Source organism: Mustela nigripes, chromosome 6 (genome assembly GCF_022355385.1).
Source record: "Mustela nigripes isolate SB6536 chromosome 6, MUSNIG.SB6536, whole genome shotgun sequence".
In the NCBI taxonomy this organism is placed as follows: domain Eukaryota; kingdom Metazoa; phylum Chordata; class Mammalia; order Carnivora; family Mustelidae; genus Mustela; species Mustela nigripes.
Window position 1 is genome coordinate 26,734,643 of NC_081562.1, and position 25,975 is coordinate 26,760,617.

General features: G+C 39.2%; 1 protein-coding gene across 1 annotated transcript in view; it reads left to right on the forward strand.

Annotated features, from left to right (window-relative positions):
• Positions 1-21,980, forward strand: part of UBE2N (ubiquitin conjugating enzyme E2 N) — a 36,232-nt gene extending 14,252 nt beyond the window's left edge. The window contains exons 2-4 of the mRNA XM_059402355.1: positions 19,956-20,202; positions 20,382-20,522; positions 21,168-21,980. Of these exons, the coding sequence (XP_059258338.1) occupies positions 19,956-20,202; positions 20,382-20,522; positions 21,168-21,208 (429 nt within the window). The 3' untranslated portion in view covers positions 21,209-21,980. The remainder of the gene's footprint in view (positions 1-19,955; positions 20,203-20,381; positions 20,523-21,167) is intronic.
• The last annotated feature ends 3,995 nt before the right edge of the window (positions 21,981-25,975 follow it).

Below are 25,975 nucleotides of genomic sequence, written 5' to 3' on the forward strand. Positions count from 1 at the left end.
TGATACAACTTCTGTTAGAAAATAGAAATATCTTGAAAAAATATGATTAGTTGCAAAGTATAGAAATGTTACCCATTTCCCTCAGTAACAAGAGCCTTATTCTTATCTCTGAAGAGTGAGCTTTATCATGGGGGTGAGAAGGATTGAGAAGGGGTATTTGTATCTTCAGGCAGGGAGGTCCCAGGGATTGTCCCCTTCCTTAATCTTGTTTTCTGTTGGTTACCTTTCTTTTTAGAATCATTTGATTCTCATGTATGTGAAAGTGTTGCCTCAAAGTATTACCTAAGCTGTGTGCAAAATTGCTGGACCCTATATCTTCTGTCAGGGGTACTGGAGAAGTGTGGTTTGGGAGAAGTTGGTTTGGGAGAAGGTGATTGGGAATCTCAAAAATTTCCCCAGATTATGAAATTCTGTTTGGGTCATTCACACTTGGAATGTGAGCATATTATCAAATAGTTCTCTGAAGAGCATCTAGCTGTAGTCTGCTGCATTGTAAAGTGAGGAAGAGTGGATCTTAGTTGGTATAGTATTGGTCTTGATACCTGTGAAACATTATGAATACAAGTAAAACTACTTTTTTAAAAAAAGGAAGTATTTTTGACAGTGTATTGTATTAGTTTCAGATGTTACAACATAGTGAATTGGACAGGTTTATAGCTTATGCTATGCTCACAAGTGCTAGCATTATTATAGTACTGTTGACTATGTTCGCTATGCTGTACCTTTTATTCCCGTGACTGACTCATTCCGTAACTGGAAGCCTGTATTTCCCATTCCTCTTCACCCATTTTTCTCATCCCCTCTGGCAGCCATCATTTTATTCTCTGTATTTATGGGTCTGTTTCTGCTTTTGGTTTTGCTTTTTAAATTCCACATGAGTGAAATTATATGGTATTTGTCTTTGTCTGATTTCACTTAACATTATGCCCTTTAGGTTGATCCATGTTGTCTCAAATGGCAGGATCTCACCTTTTTTTGTAACTGAGTAATATTCCAGTACATACACACACACAGACACATGCCATATCCTCTATCCATTCATCTGTTGATGGATACTTGGGTTGCTTTTATATCTTGGCTATTTTATTTAATGCTGCAGTGAACATAGGGATGTATATATCTTTTTGAATTACTGCTTTTGAGTAAGCCACCCTTTGAATCCTGAATTTGATTATTTGATTTTAGTTGCTAGATGTGGGCATTGTGCCTTCTACTTGTTCAAGTGGAAAGATTCCCAGACATCTAGGGACCTGAGGTGCTTGCATGGGCACCTTCTGGGTTTGGCATTTCCTTAACTGGCATAACTGCCCTTCTACTTCCCAGCTGTCCTTTTATCCTTTGCAGAGTGAAGGGCAGTGAGGTTTGGGGTAGCACTAGGTTCTGGTACTAGTATTAGTAGCACCTAGGCTTATCCTTACCATGGCAATTCTGTGAACATTTGGGAGCTGTCACATGTATAAAGTTGTTCCGTGGGTGACTGAAAGGGTGAAAAGAGAGCTTTAAAGTATTGTGGAGGTAGAATAGGAAGCAGCTACCATTTCCAGGTTTGGGAAGAAAACTGAGAAAAGATAGAGGTTATTAAAATTGAGGAACTTGGGATGCAGAGCCCTATCTGGGATGCAGAACTCTAAAGGGAGTCCCACCCTCTCTGCAGGCACCCATGGCGATTAAGCTGGTGCTGTCCGGTGGGGTAAACTGCAGACTCAGTGAATGTGCTGCAGGCTGTTGGGTGATGCTCACAGAAACCTCGAAGAGGCAAGTTCTATCTTGTAGTTCCCCTTCAGCACTTCTCATCTGCAGAGTTTAGTGCTCAGTCTGTGGCAGAGCAGCAGTGTGGTTTGCAGAGTCCCACCTCTGGAATTACAAAGTATAGAAGGATAAGTGAGAAACCATTATCTTACTTGTGACACAGATACAAATTTCCTGGTGTAGAGGTTTCAGAGAGAGAAAGCTGCCTGACCTTTTAGCTCAGCCCATGATAGATAGGGAAGAGCAAAAAATCCTGAAGATGTGGCAGTGTTTGGCTTGACTTCAGTCCTGCAGAATTAGGGATTTTGAGATCTTTTAAAAATATTTTTGTTTTGGCTAAGCTTAGGATAAGGGAACCACTGCCCCCCCCATACATACCATTTGTCACAATTTTTTTTTTTTAAGTAAGTAACATATAAATGCCTTTGTTTAAGGGGATTAAACCCCCCCCCCCCTTTTTTTTGAACCAGTGCTCAAATCTCAGGACAGACCAGAGCTGTGTGCATTCAAACTAGGGTTTTAGAGAAGAAAGTAGGCTTAGAGAAAGTGCCAGAGGATACAGGCGAGTGGTACCTTGGGGGTTCACTCTTGCCCCTATCCTTGGTGACTGCCTCAACTCTGAGGACACTTCTTCATATACTATTAGAACAAATTAAGAAACATTTTCAATTTTTAGCTCAGATACACCTTACAGTTGCAACTCCGTCATTTACCTATCGTGAGCATATTGATGTTAAGCAGGAGACTGAGGAGTCCAGGTACCAGCTCGTAAGTGTAAAAGAGCCCTTGACTGCAGTGAGCTTCTAATCCACTAGTCCAAGTGTTCTGCCACTTATGTTATCTTTCCAGAGGTGGATCTGAGGTAAACTGAAACAACATACGTGAACATCCAGGTCAGTTTTAAGGATTAATACTTGTGTCATCCCTACACCTTGAAGTTCTAGCTAAATTTATCTAGCTTTCTAATTCATTAGCTTCTGAAAAAGTCCTTCCCGGGGTTTTACCATTTATCAATGTCTTGAGGTTTTCTTTTGTCTCTGGTTCTGGGATTGTATATGCTTTTAACCCAAACACACAGTTCAGCCCTTTAAGCGGTTTCCATAAAGAGTCCACTACGGGGATGCCTGGGTGGCTCGGTTGGATGACTGCCTTCGGCTCAGGTCAGATCCCGGAGTCCTGGGATCAAGTCCCGCATCGGGCTCCCAGCTCCATGGGGAGTCTGCTTCTCCCTTTGATTTCTCCTCGCTCATACTCTCTCTCACTACCTCTCTCTCAATAAATAAATAAAAATCTAAAAAAACAAACAAAAAAAGAGTCCACTACGTAGTTGCAAGCATTTTGCAAGTTTACGGATGTTTATTGGAGAGTATAGCAGCTAATGGTCATAAGCTCAGGTGAATGGGGGTCTTGTCTACACAAATTAAGACCCACTTCCTGCCCTCTGTAAGCTCAAGACATACACTAGGCTTTTTTTCCCCCCCTCTTTTTAAATAAACTCTTTTAAGGTGTAATCAACATACAAGTAATGCAGCCATTTTAAATGTATCATTTACATTTTGACAATAATTATGAAACCACCATCTTGTTAAGATTTGGAATATTCCATCCCAGCACTGTTTATACTGTTTTGAAGTGTGTGTTTTCACTTGTGTAGAAGGGTGTTTTTCTGTACTGTTACACATTACCTTTACAACATCTTTTTCTCTTGGAGCTGTACTTTTGAACATATTCGCAGTTTTTCCTTGGGATAAATTCCAAGACATGAAATTTTAAGGGTTGGGTTAACTTGTAATCCCACCAACCGTGATTATGAGAGCCAGTTTTCTCCGTAACAGTAAATAGCATTATTATTTTTTTTTTTTAGTCTTTGTCTATTCTGAGTTTTAAGGATTGTCTTGAAAATGAGACATTGTCACTTTCAAAATAGAGTTACTTTCACAATACTTATTCTGTTTCCTTGGGTGACTTTATTTAAAAACATTTTTTTCTTGCTTTTTTGGGTAAGTGGTACTTGGACATGTTACAGAATTCAGCAAAAAGTTATTCAGCTGAAGTGTCTCCCACCTCTCAACCATCTAGTCACTTTCCTCAAGGAAACCACTAAGTTGGATCATTTATATCTGCTATTTTATAATCTTGTAAGCTTTTATAATCTTTTTTTTTAAATTTTATTATTTTTGTTTAGAGTTTTACATCATATCATATTAGTTCATACTGCTAGCAGGCCCTAAGTCCAGCATTTATATTATGTTGTGCAGAGACTGGCTGTCCCACATGAAGAGGCTGAATTTGACCCAGTACTGTTGTACACAGATGCTCTCTCATATGTTAGCCTCAGTATGTAAATTTGTGCTTAATTTCAGTTATATTAAAATCTCAGTTGTGTGGGTCATTTCTCTGTCTGGTTCAGTGGCACAGGATAAAATAATCATCTAAAATTACAGAAAAATGAAATATCTGCTGAGTTATATACTCCATCCAGCTGGATCTCTTAAGATTATTTAACTTTCGGGACAGCTGGGGTAGCTCAGTCAGTTAAGCATCTGTCTTTGGCTCAGGTCATGATCTCAGGGCCCTGGGGTCAAGTCCCACGTGGGGGCTCCCTGCTTGGCTGGGGAGTCTGCATCTCCCTCTCCCTCTGCCTCCCCTCCAGTTTGTGCTCTCTTTCTCTCTTTTCTACTCTCTCTCAAATAAATAAATAAAATCTTAAAAAAAAAATTTTAACTTTCAAACCAGTCTGATAATGTGTAAAATATTAAAAATCTCAAAAGTACTCAAGAAAATGAGATTAATTTCAAATTCTTCCAAAACCTTGAAGTAGAAGACTGAATCTTTAATATGGCAGCCAGTTCTTATTAGCAAATGATCATTATTTTTTATTTTTTTTTTTAAGATTTTTATTTATTTATTTGAGAGAGAGAGATTACAAATAGGCAGAGATGCAGGCAGAGAGAGGAGGAAGCAGGCTCCCCGCGGAGCAGAGAGCCCGATGTGGGGCCCTATCCCAGGACCCTGGGATCATGACCTGAGCCGAAGGCAGAAGCTTTAAACCACTGAGCCACCCAGGCGTCCCCAGCAAATGATCATTATTAAACTTAAGAAATTATCAAAACTACTAAAGGGGCAAAAGAAACTTAAGCGTGATATTCTGGTGCTTAGCATTTGGTCCTTTAAGTGCATAACTTGTAAGGAGAATAGCAAGGGTAAAGCGTTTGAGCAGAAGTATGAAATAGTTCATGTTGGGTTTAAAACTTTAAGAAAAAAAATTCTTCTTCTTTTTTCCCCCCCATATTCTTGCCCTTTATGGCCACTATCTGGCTCCTTAAAACCTTGAACCTACCAGTTTTGGAAGTTCTTGAATCCCCCTTTACCCTTTCTGTATTTTTCTTTCTGTAATAGTTAGGTCTGTTCATTCAAGCCCATATGGAATGTGACAGTCTGTGGTGCTCAGTATTGAGGCTGCAAACACTACACCTGGACCCTGACCTATAGGGACTAGTGTAGCTGGGGAGTTAGACTGTAGGGGGGAGGTAGTTTTCTGCAGAAGGTGCACCCCTACCGCCCAGTAATACTCTTAGCCAGTAGCATTTACTCAGTTGCTTACCTCTTTTTTTTTTTAATATTTTATTTTATTTATTTTACAGAGAGAGATCACAAGTAGGCAGAGAGGCAGGCGGGGGGGGCGGGGGAGGAAGCAGGCTCCCTGCTGAGCAGAGAGCCCCATGTGGGGCTCGATCCCAGGACCCTGAGACCCAAGCTGAAGGCAGAGGCTTAACCCACTGAGCCACCCAGGTGCCCCACTTGCCTACCTCTTAAATGACAATCAACTTCTCAAATGGTAGAAATGCTGCTTTGTGGGCAAAATAATGTTTAGTATCTTAAATGTCTTAGATCTACTTCCTAATTCTGAAGAGCCAAAAGATTTTGGATATGTGGAGCTTGTGTGAGTTCTGTGTGGCAGGAGCACAGAATGTGGGGGTTGGCTTTCTGGACTCAACTTGCAGCTATGCCAAGTACTAGCTTGTACAGCCCACTTGACCTCTACTTCATCTGTTTAATGCACTAATCTAGTTCTAAGGTGGTTGGGAGGGTTATAGTGCAGAGAATAGAGCTTACCATAATACAGTGAGCCTTATAATGTTCTTACTGTTTTCTGATTTTGCAAAGATGCTGCTTCACTGTAAATCTGGAAAAAACGAATTCCTTCTCAGTGTAAGTGTACTTGGTTCATCATTTATGCATTAGTCCCACAAAATGGATAACCTTAAACACAGCCATCTTTAATGGGGGATAGATTTTTTTTTTTTAAAGCATAGTGGATGCCCATTTACCAACAGTGGGCAGGAAAATGGGATGTTTGGGGTCAGTAATCTGATTTTATTGAAATTATTGTTTTGATTTTATTAGAATTACCATATATAAGTTTTCCATGAGTTAAACAATAATGAAGTTGATTGGTATTGCTGCTAAACTGAAGTTTTATTCTTGAATCCAAAGTATTTGGGATCTTGCACTGTACAACTTCAGGGGGTGCCATTCATATAGACTGTGATGTGAATGGACCTTTCTTGGAGTGGTGCAGTATGGCAGCCTTGTTAAAGGGTGCTTATTTTGGGGGAGACAGGATCCCTAATATCTGATTGCTTCCTAGGTTGTCTCGGTGTTTAGTGTGCAGTATTTTTTCTTCTTGTGGTTTGGATTTTGGACAGAATTATGTCAGTGGCACAATTGGATTGAGAATGCAAATCTGGTTTAACTGTAACTTGTTTTTGTTTCCCTCAGTGAAAATTTAATCTGCTCTGCTTCTGTCTTGTCTGTTAATATAAGCAGAGGCCTTTCTTATTAGTGAAGACCTCAGGCATTTAGTGCTTAAATTTTGTTTTGATTACCACATTTGAAACCTGAAGTAACTAGTGATCAAGGATTGGATAAGTAATACATGGTTATAAGGTATACCATGGGGACGCCTGAGTGGCTCAGTTGGTTAAGCAGCTGCCTTCGGCTCAGGTCATGATCCCAGCGTCCTGGGATCGAGTCCCACATCGGGCTCCTTGCTCAGCAGGGAGCCTGCTTCTCCCTCTGACTGCCTTCCACTCTGTCTGCCTATGCTCGCTCTCGCTCGCTCTCTCTCTGACAAATAAATAAATAAAATTAAAAAAAAAAAAAAGGTATACCATGGTAGTAGTTGTACGAGAGAAGCCACTAGCTTGCAGGGCAGTAAAAGTGCCTATTTATACCATAGTTGGGCAAGGAATACTGATTAATTTACATGTAAAACAACCAGGAAAGTGGGGTAGACTGACACAGTAATTGAAAAAATTGTAAAAATATTAAACTGTTTTTAAAAAGGGCTTTGTATTTATCAGAATAAATACAAACATACTAAGATGTTAACCAGATTTTGGTTATTAGGAGTATAGCTATTTAAGTCAACATGGTATTTTTCGTTAATGAGCAGGTAGGAAAGAATTGGGGGTAAAAAAGCAGGTACCATTAGCAACAAATTTCTTTAGATATTAAGCATTGGCATAGATGCTGGGGATACAGTCCATAATACCTCTTCCCTCAATAGGGCGAAACAGTGAGCAGTAATAACAGCGTTAAAGAGTATTATAGGGGTGCCTAGGTGGTGCAGCTGGTTAAAGCACCCTGCTCTTGGTTTTAGCTCACGTCGTGATCTCAGGGTCTTGAGATTGAGCCCTGTGTCTGGAGCTCTGCTCTAATAAGCACAGCCTGCTTGGGACTCTCTTCCCCCTCTTCCCCTCCCCCCTGCTCTTTCTCAAACACAATAAATCTTAAAAAACAAGAGTATTATAAAAGGGGACGTTTTAGCAGAAGGGAGCATAAAACAGTAAGACTTAACCGATTTCAATGTTAAATAATTAGTTTTAGTGTTAGAGGGAATCTTTGAAATGTTGGAGGGACTAAATTTTAGAAGTTGGGGAGGTTAAGTGAATTTGTGTGATTGTATGACAAATTGGTACAGTTAAGATTGGGATTAAATAGAGATGTTTTAGCTCCAGGTTTTTTCCCTAGGAGGTATACCAGACTGATTAGTTAGAAGTTAGCTCTTTCAGTTAGCTCCCTCTTTAAAGGCAGTTAAACTAGATAGAAGTTCTTTGATAGTGAGGTTAGCCTGCTCTCCTTTGACCTTATTTAATCCCAAAGAGATACTTCGCTTCTTAACCTTTTCATTTCCCCCAACCCCGGGTCTATTAACTCTTTCCTTTTTTTCACTTTCTTTTCTATCTAGGTTAAGCTTTGTATTTTTAGCAAGCAATGGAGTTCAACTTTGGCTAGTTTAAGTAGAAATAGTATTATTGAGTTAAAAGTCTCGCACATAATCTTCAGGGGTGCCAAAGAAAGAGGCATTCAGGAAACAGGGCTCAGAATCACAACATGGTGGAGGCTTTACTGCTGACATTGTATGCTTCCTACTCTGCAGTTCGACTGCTAATGCCAAGTACAGAATGCTGCACTAGAACCTCCTCCGTGCTGTCTAGAGGTAACTACTGCTATTATCTCCAGAATGGATCCTTCTGTTGTATTTTACCTTTGATGCACAGGTTTTGACTGAACGTAAATCTCACACATGCTTAGGAATTAGGAAATTTCCCAAGACTAAAGCTTCTGTTGAGGGAGGTGGGGATCTATAAAGATTGGGGGTATTATTCCCCATCAACGCTGTTCAGCCTGTTGGGTGGTCTAAAGGAATGATGAACACCCATTATGAACCTAATTTTTCTTATGCCACCGACATAATCCTGTGTGACTATGGATAACTTTTTCTGTTTTCAAACAACAGTTACTTCAAACTTTCACATTCTTAAGCTCCCAATTCCAGCATTATACTAAGGAAGAGAAGGTATGAATGAATGGTGGAATTTTACTATTGTTTCATTGTAGTCAAATGTGTAGATGAATGGCTTAAATTAACATGTAAAGGCCTTAAAATGAATTACCAACTTCAACCACTTGAAATTTTAAGAAAGAAACCCACAGTCTAGATGATTTCTAACTTTTAAATGCTGAATTTTTTTTTTAAGTACAGGTTTACTGGTTTTTGCTAAGGCATCAATCATACTTTTATTTTTCACTATACAGAAACAGGCATTTAAAAAATTGTCTATTTTCATTCAGGATGAATACAGAAGACCTTTCCTCCCTCACCTACTAAGTTATATACTTCTTCCCAGAATTTGAAGCATTCAGGTTTTAAAAAAATGCTTTTTGATGGGTTTGCTAATGGTGCCTTAATGACCTTATTACAGCAGCAATCTCAGTGAAGTGTTACTAAGCTAGATAGTCTCTTCATTCAGAGTTCCAAGACATAATTCCTAAGACACAGAATTCATTAAGACCAAAGGACAGTTACATTATTTAGATCAGTAAAGGCATATATTAAATTTTTGAGCTGGTGCTAAAGAAAGTCCAGGCAACAAAGTGTTTATATTATCCATGGAATCAGAATCTAAGAAAAAATGGAGATGTTAACTTTCATGAGTGATGCCAGTATTTAGAAGTCTTTAAAAAAAACAGAAAAAGATGGAGATGTAAAGTTATCTTCCGAGAAAACTTTTGGAATGTCTTTAGAAATAAGCAAGACCATAATGTACTCCCAGTGTAGTCCTGTTGGTCTTGTAGTTAGTATCCCTAATTGCTTGTACCTTCTCTAAGACCTTGACATACCGTATTTGAAAATGCATCTTTCAAAAACTGACTTTTATAAATATATTTTATACTCACAGTGAAATTCTTGAAGGATAAAGGGACTTTTAAAAAATTCTTCCTTTGAAGTAGTTGGTACCACAATGCCATGTACAAAATAAACATTTGTTTGTAAATTCATATTTCAGAGTCACAACATTTTAACCCACTGAGCCACCCAGGCGCCAAGTCACAACATTTTAGATCATAGTAGTTTCATGTAATAACAGAGATAGGCAAAGTGGCTTATCATATAATGGATAATTCGTCAAAATGACATATACTGATTTTTCCATTAAATAAAGCAGAGTTTTTTCTACTTCATTTATGTTACTAAGACTGTATACTTCTTCAGTTGCCAGTCCCAAAGGAAAAAAAGGAAAAAAGTGACTTTATGGCTTAAATTAATTTATCTCTTTGATGAAGCACTTTTTCGTGATTATGAAGGACTGAAAGGAGCCCTTCCTTAACTTCTGTGCTATTTACTGTCCTGACAAACATTTGAGATTTACTGTTCATATTGTTAATTGTCTTTCTATAGGTCACTGAGATTAAGAAATCAGGCTCTGAAGCCAGTCTGAGTAGAGCCCAGTTACCTGGATTTCAGTCTTGGCTCTGCCACTTGCTATAACTTTGATTATAATATAAGTGGTTAGTTTTAGTTTCTCATTTCCCTCATTTGTAAAATGGGTATGAAGATTGAGTTAATAATACATGTAGAGCGCTTAAATCACTGTTTGGCACAGTTATTGTTACTTGATTTTTTTTTATTGCTTTTCTGCCCATCTGGGTGTAGTGCTTAATAATCGCATAGAGTCCCTGCCTTTAGGGAATTTACAGACTAGTGGGGGCAGGAAAAGAGACAGACTGCAGTATAACTTGAGGTGCTTAGTGGAACAAAAGAATTTGGGGGTGGTAGACAAGGAATTCAGCCTAATGGTTTTTCCTGTTGGAGGCATACTTTGTTAGTAGGATTTTCAGATTTTGTCTGTTGCCAGTGATTGGAATAATTGTAAATGCCATTCCTGGGATAGAAGTTACCCTCTACTAATAGTTAAGTATAGTAATTCTTCTTATCGGCACTGTGTGGTGCCTAAGCACACATGCATTTATTCATTCATTGAGCAAGCATGTATTTAGCACTTCACCACCACCATTTGCTAGTTGGGGTTCTCATCTTCAAATAATTATTGTCCCAGCTGTAGTAAGAGGGATGGTGTTAAGGTCTAAACTCCAGACTAATTCAGACCTGAGAAACAAATCAGTTGAAGATACTTAGCTTTTCAGAAGTCCTTCCCTGGCTTCCAGGTCTCTCTTCCTTTTCACTGAACTTAACGGAGGTACTGATTTGGTCTTGGTTTGAGAGAAAAAAAATAGAGAGTTCTAGACTAGGTTATTCCATTCCATCTCTTGGATATTACTACAAAATGGAATACAGCGTACAGCTGACCCTTGAAGAACATGGGTTTGAACTGTGCTCACTGGTGTGTTTATATGTGAGTCCACTTGTACATGGATTTTTTAGTTTTGATAAATGCAATGCAGAACTGGAGCGCATGGGTGGCTCAGTGAGTTAAGTGCCTGCCTTAGGCTCAGATCATGATCTTAGGGTCCTGGGATCGAGCCCCTCATCAGGCTCTCTGCTCAGCAGGGAGCCTGCTTTCTTCTCTCTCTCTGCCTGCCTCTCTGCCTGCTTATGATCTCTCTGTCAGATAAATAAATAAAATCTTTTAAAATGCAGTATAGAACTATTAAATACATTTTCTCTTCCTTGTGATTCTTTTTAAAAAAATATATATATATATATTTATTTATTTATTTGAGAGAGAGAGAGAGAGAGCGAGCATGTGCAAGCAGGGGCAGAGGGAGAGTGAGAAGCACTCCCTGCTGAGCAGGGAGCCAGACATGGGGCTCATTCCCAAGATGAGGAGATCATGACCCTGAGCTGAAGGCAGATGCTTAACTGACTGAGCTACCTAGGTGCCCCTCATTTTGTTAACATGGTCTTTTCTCTAGCTTACTTTATTACAGGAATACAGTGTATAATACATACATACAGTATGTACTAATTGACTTAAAGGTAAGGTGTTTGGTCAACAGTAGACTCTTAGTAGTTAAATTCTGGGGGGTCAGTATTTGTATGTGGATTTTCACCTGTGCGGGGGGCGGGGGTTGGTTCGCCTAACTTGTATGTTCATGGGCCAGCTGTACTTTCTTACTACTTATTGGTCCACTAGAAATAAAGCTTTTCATCACAGGGATACCTTGGTCTAAGATCTTAAGATTTAGTCCTTGGTGCCTAGAGCCTTTTTTTTTTTTTTAAAGATTATTTATTTATTTATTTGACAGGCAGAGATTACAAGTAAGCAGAGAGGCAGGCAGAGAGAGAGGAAGAAGCAGGCTCTCTGCCAAGCAGAGAGCCCGATGCGGGGCTCGATCCCAGGACCCTGGGATCATGACCTGAGCCGAAGGCAGAGGCTTTAACCCACTGAGCCACCCAGGCGCCCCTGCCTAGAGCCTTTGAAAGGGCTTCTTCCATTTTTTCTTCTTTTCAGCGAAGGAAAATGTGAGGTTTATGTGTGTGGGAGTAGAGGGAAAAATGGAAGGTGGAGAGTGTGCCTTGAGAATTGTTAGTCTCCTCTGACTTTAGGGTAAACATTTTTTAAAAACTTAGTGAATTAGAGTAAAATAGTTGATCCCCTATTTGAGGAGGAAAAAGGGGTTCAAATGAGTAAGTTATGTCTTTTATCCACTAGGGGGTAGTGTGGACTGTAAAAATTAAAATGATCTCTGAGGGATTAACCCTTATTTTTTCATGCAGTTGCCTTGTTTCAGTTAATTTTTGTCCATGCTGTGTTTTTTTGAAATGGCTACGAGTCATTATTTTCGAGCACAGGCTTGTGACTGTACCAAACATTAACAGCAACATTCCTAATCCTAGTGATTCAGATATTCTGACATTACTGTTGCATAGAACTTTTGAGGGGAAAAAAGTGATACTTTAAAGTTTCTCTACCAGTTTTTACTCACTATATAAAGTAAATTATATTGGTAATGTGTAAGTAACATTATAACAGTATTGTCCTGTGTTTCACTGTCCTGTATGGTAGCTGCTTAGCCCCATGTGGCTATTGAGCAGTTGCAGTGTGACTAGTTTGAATTGATATGTGTTGTAAGTATATAAGTATAAATTACTGGATTTTGAAGACTTTGTATGAATAAAGGTTATATTAATAACTTCTATGTTGATTACATGTTGAAATGATACTGTTTGAATATACTGTTAAATACAATACTAATTTTAACTGCTTTTTACTTTTTAATGTGGCTAGTGGAAAATTTAGTATTATATTTGCAGCTTATATTTCTGTTGGGCAGCACTGCTGTAGAGAAAGCATTCATCAACCATTTTTATCATGCTGTATGCACCTCTAGCTCACCCTAATGATTTGTAAGGAAGTGGTGCAGTAGTTAAATTGAGCACAATTTTGGCTCTGTTTTTAATCCCAGCCAGAATAAATACAGGTCAGTTCTACTATAATGATGAGATCTATGCGTTCCTAAAATTCATTGTGTTCACAGACCAAAATTGTGTAGTAAAAACGACAAGCCTCATGGATAAAATGTTAGGGACATGACACTCAAAATGTTGGTAATGTTTTTAAAAAAATTCCCACTTATCTTAGATGGTGAAATTGTAGATGCCCTTGAAGTAGTTTACAATTGAAAAATAGGCTTTTGCTTTATCAGTAATCCCAGACAAAGGAGCCCCTGCTTGGTAATATTTTTAAATTGCTTGTAGATGTGGTTAAAGAGGCTGGAGTACACAGAGCAGACATCATTGAGGCACCTCTCAGTTTGATAAGACTAGTGTGGTAACAGAATTGATGGTGATAACCGAGTGTAATCAGATGGCTCTTGGGTGAGATGATCGAAAGATCCACAATTGACATTATTAGTAATACATTAGTAAACATCTTTGTCTTTCAGAGAATAATTCTTTTTTAATTTTAGAGAGTGAGAGAGGTCCTGGTAAGGGGCAAAGGGAGAGGGAAAATGAGTCTTAAGCAGACTCTGTGCTGAGTGAGAAGCAGGGCTCAATATCAGGACCCTGGATCGTGACCTGAGCTGAAACCAAAAGTCGGGTGCTTAGCTGACTGTGCCATCCAGGTGCCACCAGAGGATATTCAAAATAGGAAAAAAAACTTAATGGCTGTAGGTATATGTTGGAGGTAGTATATAGATATACACGTATACACATACGTATATATGTATATATATATTATACTATATACATTATATACTTTACATTAATATCTTTCTATGTACACCTCCAACTATATATACCTAGTATATTAATGTAAAGTATATAATGTATGTAGTGTAATCATGTATATATGTATATAATGTAATGTGAAGTATATAGAAAGTTGGAGGTGTGTATAGAAAGTTATTAAATGGAGCAACTTTTCTCATATGCAGATTGCCACTTTTTCCCTCCCTTCTTCCCTCTTTCTTCCTTCCTTCCTTGGGGGGGGGAGGGGCAAAGGGGCGAGTGAATCTCAAGCCGAGTCCCTGCTGAGCATGAAGCTGGACCTGGAGCTAGATCTCAGGACCCTGAGATCATGACCTGAACCAGAATCAACACACTTAATTGACTGAGCCACCAGGCATCCCTGCCACTTTTTTTCTTAAGAATACTGTTTATTATCTAAAATTTTACTGTACATACCTCATTCACTGCCTTAAATAGATGTATAATAGACCTTAACATTTCTTGATAGTGAGCACAAGTTGTTATTGATCTTTACAGAGGGACAAGACCTAGATAATGGAATTTAGTTGACAGACTGTCAAGTGTTGCAGTTTACTGTAGTATAATCCTAAAATTTGCTCTTCAAGTCCCAGTAGATCTATTGATGACCAGATCAGTTTGATACTTAATTCCTTTTTAAGGTATACTCTGTAAGATAGTTTCCTTGAGACTTCATCTTCCTGCCACTTAAATTTATACTCTATTTTTATGTACTTCCTTTTCTGTTTTTTAGTAACTAATTCCCTAAATAGTCTATAATACTTTTTGTTCTGTATGGCCTAAACTCAGTTCTGCCTGGGATTGGGTCCAAGGATTAGCTTTTAAACAAGTAGGATTATAATGCAACTAATGGTTATTCTGTTTTCTTTAAAAACAAGTACTGGGGGCACCTGGGTGGCTCAGTGTGTTAATAATCCTCTGGCCTTGGCCATGATCTCAGGGTCTTGGGATCAAGCACTGCATCAGGCTCTCTGCTCAGCAGGGAGCCTGCTTCCTCCCCCCACCTTCTGCCTGCCTCTCTGCCTACTTGTGATCTCTCTCTCTCCGTCAAATAAATAAATAAAACCTCCCCCACCAAAGATTTAGAGGGGGAAGCAGGCTCCTTGCTGAGCAGAGATTCCGATGTGGAGCTCGATCCCAGGACCCTGAGATTATGACCTGAGCTGAAGGCAGAGTAACCCACTGAGCCACCCAGGGGCCCCAATAAATAAAATCTTAAAAAAATAAATAAACAAGTACTGTTGTTTAATAAATCTTAAGATTTGTTACTGTGCTTTGTTCTTAATTCTTTTTGAGTTGTGTATGGCTATGACCTTCCTATGTGATCTCATCTGTTAAGTCTTTCTGCAGTATTCCTCTTTTGATCTTCATAGCAACTCTACAAGAGAGGTCATCTTAATTATGATATAGATAAGTCAGCTGAGACTCAGAGCAGTGCAGATTATTTGCTCAAAAGTAATAGTTACATAAGCAATGCAGAAGGAATTTGAACCTGTTATTTCTAGACTTGAAGAAATCATACTGTACTTCACCGTCTTTTTACCAAAGAATAATATAAAACTAGAATGTGTTTCATAGTTACCCATGTGTGAGTACTAGCAGGAAGGATTTTATTTCTGACCCACTTTTGCCTTTTTTGGGGAAAAAATGGACTCTAAGTTCTGTGGGTGAGACTTGTTCCATTTGGTTTGGATTTTATTCTTTTTTCCTCCCATAATTTATGCTGTGGGTTTGTTGGGAAATCAGTCCCATGTAGTCAAATAATTATGCATCTCTTCATTATATCAAAATCCATGAGAACTTGAGAGCATATAAAAACTGTTTCAAAATGTTTTCCATACGTAAAGGATTATGCTAGAATGTGTTCTGATTAAATTTAATTGGTCAGGCCATGTGGTATGTTTAATATGTACATTCTTTAGAAAGAGTCTTATTTTGAGGAGGAACTGAGGATGAGGAAGGAATGATGAATCTGACAATGTGTTCTAAGTGTGATTTTGAGACTATTTTGGGATATGATCTTGGAGGCCCTTCTGGCAGCGTTTTATAGCCTAGAATAGAGCTTCTACTACTTTGTGTAATCAGGGAGTGGGATTTGGGGGCCCTTAGACCCCAGCCTTTTCTTTTTCCCCCAATCTTCCAACTTCTGGATTTCTAAAAATAGGAAGACCTGGGGCAAAACAAAAGGATGGTCGAAGTGAGGGTCAGAATTCAAGGAATTTTATCATCTAGTTTTTTTCTCATTTCTTTACTCTTACTGTTGATCCTGATCCTTAGTATCTTTATTTTATTTTATTTTTATTTTTTTGCTAAAAATGAAGACCTGCCTCTTTTGTTCTAATTCCATGTTGGTGGACTTCCTACAGTGGGAGGCTTCATTATTGCCTCTTGAGGTTTTTTTTTGTTTGTTTCTTTTTAGATTTGTTTTTACTTGAGAGAGGAAGAGAGAGTGCATGCACAAGCTGGGGCGAGGAGGGGCAGAGAGGGAGGGAGAAGCAGACTCCCCACTAAGCAGGGAGCCCAGTGCCCGGCTAGAGCTGAAGGCAGACAATCAACTGAGCCACCCAGGTGCCCCTCTGAGATTTTTTATGCAGTGAAAATGTTTTACTTTGAACCCAAAGAACATTTTGCTAAAAGTAGTTCACAGCATTTTAGTTCTCATTTCCCTTGCACTGCTATGATTAAAACAAAGCAAAAAAACCCAGTCTCTAGTTAATTAAAGTACCAAAGGCATTGCTTTAAATGGCTATGGGTTTAACACAGTTTGGAAAAGGGTTTAATTTTTTATCTGCATCTTATGATTATTTCAGTATAAGACAGGGAAATCTCTTTAAGTATGTACCCTGTAGGCTGTAGAATGAAATGGTGTAAGGTGTAGGATTTTTCATAAGTGAAGGTGGCGTAAATACAGTATTCTCATTGTTTTTCATATCTAACACTTCAGATATAGCAGTGTTCTAAAACTTCAACTGCACATGCCTATTCAAAATGTTGAATATATATTGCTAACATATAAAATTACACATGAAATTGCCAGTTTCTTTTATTGAGTGTTAACGATTTTTGGCTAAAAAAGTAAGTTTATAAATAAGTAAGTTTATAAAGTTAGGTTATTTTTTCCCATGCGTGAATGGATCCTTTTGTTATCCTCCTGTGATGTGCATATCCTGCTTTGAATAACACTGCTTTAATGTTGAAGATGCAGTTCTGATAGTTTATTCTTTGTTCTTTGTAACATCAAATAGATTCATAATTCAGCAAGTATTTATTGAACATCTGTGGTGCTGGGCACTGTTCCAAATGCTGAGGATATAGCAGTAAATAAAACAGGCACAAATCTCCTTTTATGGCGCTTCCATTCTGAACAAAATAAGTGAGATATGTAATGTGTTAGTAGAGCTCTGGAGATACCGGGCAACAGGGATAGGGAGGGTGTGGGATTAGGTGGAACGGGCTTTTGCAATTTCAATTATGGAGGCCTTACCCAAGAAAACACATTTGAATGGAGATCGTAGGAGCTCTCAGGGAGCAAACCACGTAAAAATTTCAGGGGAAAAAAAAAGCAAGGGCAAAGCTTTTGAGGGAGGAGTATGTCCAGCAGGTTGGAAAATTAGAAAGCCGCTAATCTTGCTGGGGCAAAGTGCCAGGTAAGAGTATTGGGGGAAACACAGCTGAAGATGAGTTAAGCGTAGCCAGAGTAAGGGGATCATATAAAACCTCTTCTTGGCGGGGGGTCATTGTAAGGACTTCCAAAGGTCCATGGAACACAGACCCAGGAGCGAGTGGGGAACAAGGTCAGAAGCAGGAAAAACAAAACTTGGCTATTACAGTGTGCCAGCCGAGAGCTGATGGTGGCTTGGATCAGAAGTGTAGCTGCAGGGCAGTAAGAAGCAGTCCAGTAGATTTCGAAATTCAAGGGAACAAAATATGCCAATCAGTTTAGATATGGTAGAGATGAAGGGAAAGATTTGATCAGTTGGAAGGGTGGATGGATGGTTAACTAAAGTGAAGATGGCTTTGTGGGAAGAGCATATTGGAGGTGGGGAAAGTCATGCTAAGTTGGGATGCTCATTAAGACACACAAGAGGAGTTGTTGAACAAATTGTTATGGATAGAAGAGGTGTAATCCAGGGGAGAGATCTGTGCTGAATATGAGTTTAGGGAGACATCGTATACAGGGTGTATTTAGTATTTAGATTCATTGGACAACATGGGATCACTATAGAAGTATGTCAAAGAAGCCTTAGGACAGAGCCCTGGTGCACTTCTGTGTTGGGGAGTCAGGGAAGGAACCAGCAAGGAGGTTGCAGCTAGACAAGTAGGAAGAGAATCCGGAGAGCTCGGCTGTAGGAAGCTGGGTGATGTTTGGCAAGGAGGAGGGCAGACCAGCTGGGTAAGATGTTACATTTAGGCCAAGTAAGATGAAGATTAAGCATTGGCCATTTGATTGAACTGTGTGGGAATCACTGGTGACCTCAACAGGCATGTTAGTGGCTAGACCCTGATTGGAGAGTTGTGTTCAAGATAGGAGGGGAGGAGGAAAATTGGAAACAATCAGATACAGAGAACTTTGAAAAAGCAGCTAAGCAGTGGTGCATTAGCTGGTGAGGAGGTGGTGGGAGAGTTAGGTCAAGGTTATTTTCTCCTCTTACTGGGAAAATTACAGCAAGTTTGTACAGTTTGGGGAAAGAGCCAATGGAGGGGGGGGGGCTGCTGGTTCAGGAGAAGAAAGAGATCCTACGGCAATGTCCTTGAATAAGTGGAAAGGAGAGAAGATTTAATGCTTTAGAGGAGAGGTCAGTTTTAGCCAAGAGTGACAGCCTTTTTATCCACAGTGACAAGAGGACAGTCAAAGCATATGGGCACACAGTTGAAGGTGGGTGTGCAAACTTTAAGAAGTATCTGTTTTCTTGTGACATAGACAGGAGAGTCGTCAGCCAAAAATGAGGGTGAGGATAGAGATACTGGAGGTTTGAAGAGAGAGAAGAGTGTTCTAGATATTTAGGAGAGAGGGAGAAAGATGGGAAAGAGAACTAATGATTGTTGGGGAGCAGCATAAGGGTTCAGTGTCAAGGTTGTATATATTCTCTAGCCCTGTCTAGGTGCCTAGGCACTTGGCCCTCCTACATTCCCTTCTGTTTTTTAGAGGGAAGATTTTTCAGTGACTTTTAGAACTCATTTTACTTTTAAAAAAATTAAGAGATTTTATTATTTTTTATTAGTTTTTTTTTTTAAAGATTTTTATTTATTTATTTGACAGAGACCACAAGTAGACAGGCAAACAGAAAGAGAGATTGGAGGAAACAGGCTCCCCACTGAGTAGAGAGCCGGATGTGGGTCTTGATCCCAGGACCCTGGGATCATGACCTGCACCCAAGGCAGAGGCTTTAATCCACTGAGCCACCCAGGCGCTCTCTAGGAGATTTTATTTTTAAGTAATCTCCACACCCAGCATGGAGCTGGAACTCAACACCAAGACCAAGAGTTCATGTACTGACTGAGCCAGTCAGGTGCCCTAAATTTTACTTTTTAAAGGTTTTGGTAGAGTTTAAACAGTGTAAGTGGCCTTTACCTGTGTGAAAATCCCAGTGTTATTTTCTTTTTCTCCTCTCTTTTTTCTCTTCTCTCTTGCCTCCTCTCTTCCACTCCACTCACTTCTCTCCTTAGTATAAAATCAGTTTCATTATCCTAATTTTTATTACCAGCATAGGCTCAGACATTTGCAGCTGCAAATGTCATTACTCTTCACTTGCAGTTGTATTCAGGTGATTGGGATTATTTAAATAGTGTTTTCTTTGAACTTCGAGTTTAAAAAAATAAATATAAACCCTTCGGGAGAGTGGAGAAATTCTGTTGTGTCCAGTCACAAGAGACGAACTTCTTTTTTCTTTCTTTCTTTTTTTTTTTTAAAGATTTTATTTATTTTATTTGACAGATAGAGATCACAAGTAGGCAGAGAGGCAGGCAGGGAGAGAGAGAGGAGGAAGCAGGCTCCCCGCCAAGCAGAAAGCCCAGAAAGCCCGCTCCATCCCAGGACCCTGGGATCATGACCTGAGCCAAAGGCAGAGGCTTTAACCCACTGAGCCACCCAGGTGCCCCACAAGAAACGAACTTCTTAATTTTTAATTTGGTGTTTAGCAAAGTGACATTTGTTTCATAAATGTGTCATGTTTTTCTGTTGTAGGAAACCCAGCGTTTGCTGGCAGAACCAGTTCCTGGCATTAAAGCAGAACCAGATGAGAGCAACGCCCGTTATTTTCATGTGGTCATTGCTGGCCCTCAGGATTCCCCCTTTGAGGGAGGGACTTTTAAGCTTGAACTATTCCTACCAGAAGAATACCCGATGGCAGCCCCTAAAGTACGTTTCATGACCAAAATTTATCATCCTAATGTAGACAAGTTGGGAAGAATATGTTTAGATATTTTGAAAGGTAAGTGTTACCTTTATTAATATATGCTATTAAGATTTCTCCTTTTTCTCTTAAGCATTCTGTTTTGAGAATCTGAACATTGCCTTATATAAAGACCACAAAGGTCTGTGGGAATGCCATGCAGTAGTTCTGGGGCTTTTGTTTCATGCTTGATCATTCTGGGCCTGTTGCCTTCATAGATAAGTGGTCCCCAGCACTGCAGATCCGCACAGTTCTGCTATCGATCCAGGCTTTGTTAAGTGCTCCCAATCCGGATGATCCGTTAGCAAACGATGTAGCAGAGCAGTGGAAGACCAACGAGGCCCAAGCCATAGAAACAGGTATTTAATACCCACTCTCCTTCACACCACTCCACTTTTTCAAACAATATATACTACCGTTATAAAAACTTCTTTTCGAGTCTTAACAAAAAGGAAAAGATACATTAAGAGGAATAAGTCATATCCTGTTTGTACTATGTAAACACCTCTCAACAGCAGATGTTTAAACTCTGTCTTAGGGCCTGCTGCATGATCCCAAATGTAAAGACAGCCTATAATTGGTTTATCAAATACTCCTTGTGTACCATTCACCTAGCAGTACATGAAGATGCTAGAAAACTTTTGAAACGTTTTGAGCTGCTTTTGTAATTCATCTGATCAGTAAAACTACGCCAGTTTATAGCTAGGGAGTTTGAAAATCAGTAAGCTTCTTCCTGTTACAGATTTTAACAAAATTAGTGGAGAGCATATCTAGAAATGAAGGAGACAAAAGGAAACAACTCTTTCCATCCTGCTGAATTTTGTAGAATTTCTGGATTTAGTTGTAGTGTTTTGGTAATTAGATATACACACAGTCTTTCTGTCTGATCCAGATGATAGAAAATAGCATGCATTCAACATAATACTGCTTTATGTTTATAGAGTTTGGAAAGTAACATATTGAACTAAGTAAAATAATAATTGCACGTTTGTTTTTGTCTACAGCTAGAGCATGGACTAGGCTATATGCCATGAATAATATTTAAAATCGATCTGATCATCAAGTGTGCATCACTTATCCTGTTCTGCCAAGACTTCTTCCTTTTTTGTTTGCATTTAATGGACACAGTCTTAGAAATATTACAGAATAAAAGCCCAGACATCTTCAGTCCTTTGGTGATTAAATGCACATTAGCAAATCTATGTCTTGTCCTGATTCACTGTTGTAAAGCATGAGCAGAGGCTAGAAGTACCATCTGGATTATTGTGAAACGTTTAAAAGCAGCGGCCCTTCTCTGCTTTTATTCATTTCCCCCATCATGGTTAAGCACTGTGAATGAAGGTAGTTGTCAGGGTTAGCTGCAGGGGTTTGGGTGTTTTTCTTTATTACTTTTTTGAGGGGGAGAGGTAGTTTTATTTTAATTTTATGGGCTCCTTTCCCCCTTTTTATGGTGATCTAATTGCATTGGTTAAAAGCAGCTAACCAGTTCTTTAGAATATGCTCTCTAGCCAAGTCTAACTTTATTTAGACACTGTAGATGGACAAGCTTGATTGTTTGAACCAAAATGGGAACATTAAACAAACATCACAGCCCTCACTAATAACATTGTGACTTTGCTGTCAAGTGTAGAATCCTTCCTTCAAGAAAAAGCTTGTGACCATTTTGTATGGCTTGTCTGGAAACTTCTGTAAATCTTATGTTTTAGTAAAATATTTTTTGTTATTCTACTTTGCCTTTGTACAGTTTATTTTACTGTGTTTATTTCATTTTCCCAATGTGACAATCGTATTTAAAAATTAAAACTGATGGAACATTCTCTTTTGGTCTTCACCATCTGACAAGTTGATCTGGCAAGAGGTGGATTTTGCCAGTTTCTTTTCACTGATGCAAACTTGTGTTAAGATACCACTGAATGGAGTATTTATAAGCTGGCCCTGAGCATGCATAAAGCATTGTGGTTTTTTTTTTTTGTTTTTTTTTTAACCTCCTAGAAATTTGAATAAATGTGTTGGTGTTGTCTGATTAGGTAGATGATCATTGGTGTCTTGCCATGTACAGGAGAGTCACAGCAAAGCAGCATTGTGACTGACTTTGTGTAGGACTCACATGTTGTGCCACATTTGTTTGTATCTGGCATTTGGGATATGACCCTTTTCTTAGTTCTTGTCTGGAAACCACGTGTAACCACTGGTGTGTGCTGTTAGGAAACACCAATCTGATAATTGTTTGGGGTTGCTAAAGCATTTATGAGTCTTCCTTATAGACCTGATGAGCAGATCTCAAGCAACCAGCTTGCATAAGTGTCATCTGAAAGGTTTCTTCCTTTGAGTATCAGATCCTCAGTTAATGATTCTTTCATCCTTCAGGATTTGCTATGGGAGCTCCTATTGTTTGCTCTACAGTAATTTTCTTCTGCATTGACAGAGTTCCTCCCCTCAAAAAACTGTTCTTTCCCACCCTTCTCCGCATCAAATTCCCCATCCTTGTTCTTTGTAAGTCATCAGTATAGCCAGTCCCAAGTATGTAAATGTTAACCCCCTCCCCACACCCTCCTCACCCCCTGGGTTGGAACCTTTGTCTCTTGCAATTTAAGGTAATGGATATTGTAGCCCATCTGAATTTCCCCCACTTTTGATTCTCATAACTTCTGGAGTTTCTTCAGAATGTGGTGTATTTTATTGTGCTCCTATGTAAGATGAAGAATTATCTATTAAAATTACATTTTCAACATATGAAAGTTTTTGATGACTGGTAACTGGTATCCTTCCAAATAAATGCATTGCTTGGAAACAAATGTTAGTTTAATTCAGAATAAAATTGTTCATAACCTTAACGTTGTAAATTTAAAGCTCTTGAAGAGCGGTTGACATTTATAACAATTCTTGTGCTGTAGAGGGTGTTTTGCAACTAAGGAAACAGAATCACATTCTGGGGCCAAAATGAACACTCAAGCAGTGAGCTTTATTTAGTGTAGGTGGTGGCACTACTCATGATGGTAGCTAGTATCACATAGTGATTTGTAAGTTCTAAAATTCCAGATTTAAATCCATTGTACCACAAGAATATGTCTAGAATGGGACTCATGTCTACTACTGATCTGAGTTGCAGAAGTACTAAAATGGAATAATACACTGTTTTTGTTTCAAATATATGAATTCCCGACTTCATGGCATTTTTTCCTTTGTAATTTGTTAAAAAGAGCCCCCATTGTTTCATTAAGACTCTTTCTCAGCCAGTGGAATGAAAGGAGTCAGTCTGTTGATTGAATTTGTTTAGGATTAAAAGGGGCTCTGGGAGAGGCCAGGTAGATTGCAAAAACTTGTCAGCCACCTCTGGCTTTCAGGCCTCTTTTCCTTGGCCCCGCACAGTGTGTGGTTGGTTAAAATATTTTGAATTCCGTGCCAGCACTTTTAAAAATCAGGAAATTCACATGAAAAAAAAAAATCTCCGATTCTGGTAACATGAATGGTATGAAGATCAGGCAAGTGCAGCCTGCCTTCGTGCAGAGCACCTTCTGGGAGGAGTGGAGTAGCCGCCTCCGGAGCCGCGCGTCCCTCTCTCCTCCTTCAGAGACTCCGCAGTGGGCTGTGAGTCCCGGACCCTCCAGCCTGCTTGCTCCTTTATGTAGTCCTCTCTCTCTAGCCTTTGATTTTTAACTCCTAAGCTTAAGGGAACAGTGAATTCGACAGAAGTATTTTATGTACGCAGCACTGTACCACTTGTGGATGATTAAGTGAATGAGATTGGCATGCGGCTTTTCCTGTGGACCTTCTTATGGGGGAGGGGCACCGAGAACCGCAGTTGCCGCTCTGTATGGAGAAGGGAAGGAATACTTGGAAAGGGCTGCTCTCCTGAGTTCCAGCCAGATGAACAGCTCCAAGCTGGAGGAATACCATGTACAAAGCCCTGGGGGAGAGGCAAAAAATCTGAGTATGTAAGTGGCTTCTTGAAAAATCTGTTCTGCCCCCTTTAGGAGCTTTTCTGAAATCCAGAGGCATTGATTGGGGCTTTATTTGATTTGATTTTCTGTTTTGTTGCAGTCTACTTTGTTTTGATTTTTTTTTACACACTAGTTATTCTTGGTCATGCCTAATAAAATCTTGGCTCCGCATTGTGTAGAACTTAAACCCTGCTCTAGACCAAGAATATACTTAAATACAAAATTTCAGAAGCATTTAAGAATAAGCTTAAAATGCGAACTGGTATTTGAACAAGCCACAGGTGCTGTGGTTTAGCACTGTTCAGAGAGGGTACGGGAAGAAATCCAGTATCCTGCAAGACACCATAAACACAACGTTAGTGAGATAGAACTGTTGGTGTCCTAGGAATGATAGAAATTGTCTTTATTTTTCTATTTGGCAATTCAGGATTTTTTTTTAAGCTCTTCTAGCCATATCACATTTTGTTAGTTGCAAAGGTTTTAAAAAGGTAACCTTATCTGGAAAAGCTGGCCAAAACCTAAGTAATTAAATTAAATAAAATGCCATTATTCATGGCAGCTAATTTATCAGTTGATTTAAGAAAAATGTAATTATCTCATTGGAATAATGTATTTTTGGGCTGGGGGGGTAACATTTCATTTAGCATGCTGCTTAGTTTAAGGAATTATATCAGGGGTTTATTTTTTAAATGATTTAATGATCACAAAAGCAAAACATGTTGAATGTATTAACTTAAAAGAAATATAAAGAATAAAAATCTGTAATCTTCCACCCAGCCTGGTGATACTTTTGTTTCCTTAACTATATGCCCCTGTGTTAATTTCCATTTCTCATTGATGTTGGAAATTGGGAGGATTTGTTTCAAGGGTTAGCTTTGCTACAGCTTTGTTACAAATTGGGTAAGTTCCCATTGGCTGCAAAACTAGGATTTGGGCCACAGTTTCCTTTTGAGTATGAAACTCCACATGAAGAGTTCCAGTACTCCTTTTTCTCCCCAGTTACATCTGGACATCTTTCAGTTGGTCTCATTTCATCTGTGCCTGTTGGTGTGGCATGGCATTTCAGTTGTGGGAATGGAGACTTGGTACACAGCCAAGCCTCTACTGACTTGATATAATTGTTTCAGTTTCTGACTTGGTTGTAGAAGCAGAATAATTGCCAGAGTATTTTTCACCCTTGCTTACTGTGTCTCCTAGCAGAGTCACAACTGAAATATCATTTAAAAATACATTTTGTGTTGCTCATTAAGGAGCTTTTTACCATTTTCCTTCTAATGTTATTTGTGGGACAAAACAGGTCTTAGACTAGTAACCTCACCACCTTTGTAGCAGGCTTCCTTTTTACATCTGATCCATTCTCACCCACCATGACTCTTTTGAAATAGTTCTATGATCTAAGTTAGTAAATCCCAATTAAATTTCAGTATAATCTAGCAAATTGAAAGACTTGTCAAAAGCATTTTAGAGGGACGCCTGGGTGGCTCAGTTGGTTAAGCAGCTGCCTTCGGCTCAGGTCATGATCCCAGGGTCCTGGGATCGAGTCCCACATCGGGCTCCTTGCTCGGCAGGAGCCTGCTTCTCCCTCTGCCTCTGTCTGCCTCTCTGTCTGCCTGTCCTCGCTCACTCTCTCCCCGTCTCTGACAAATAAAAATCTTAAAAAAAAAAAAAAAAACATTTTAGATAAGGTAGGTTGGTTGCACTAGATTTGAACTGGGTGGTTGGTTTGTGAGTAGCCTAGGGAATGAATAGGGTGAAAGTCTTAAACTGGTCCCTCCCCCCCCAAAACAAAATATTTGGGGCTCTGTTGTCCGTGCTATTACTCACCTCTGCACTTGTTGGTGAGAACGCATCCATAGACAATTTTAAATGGC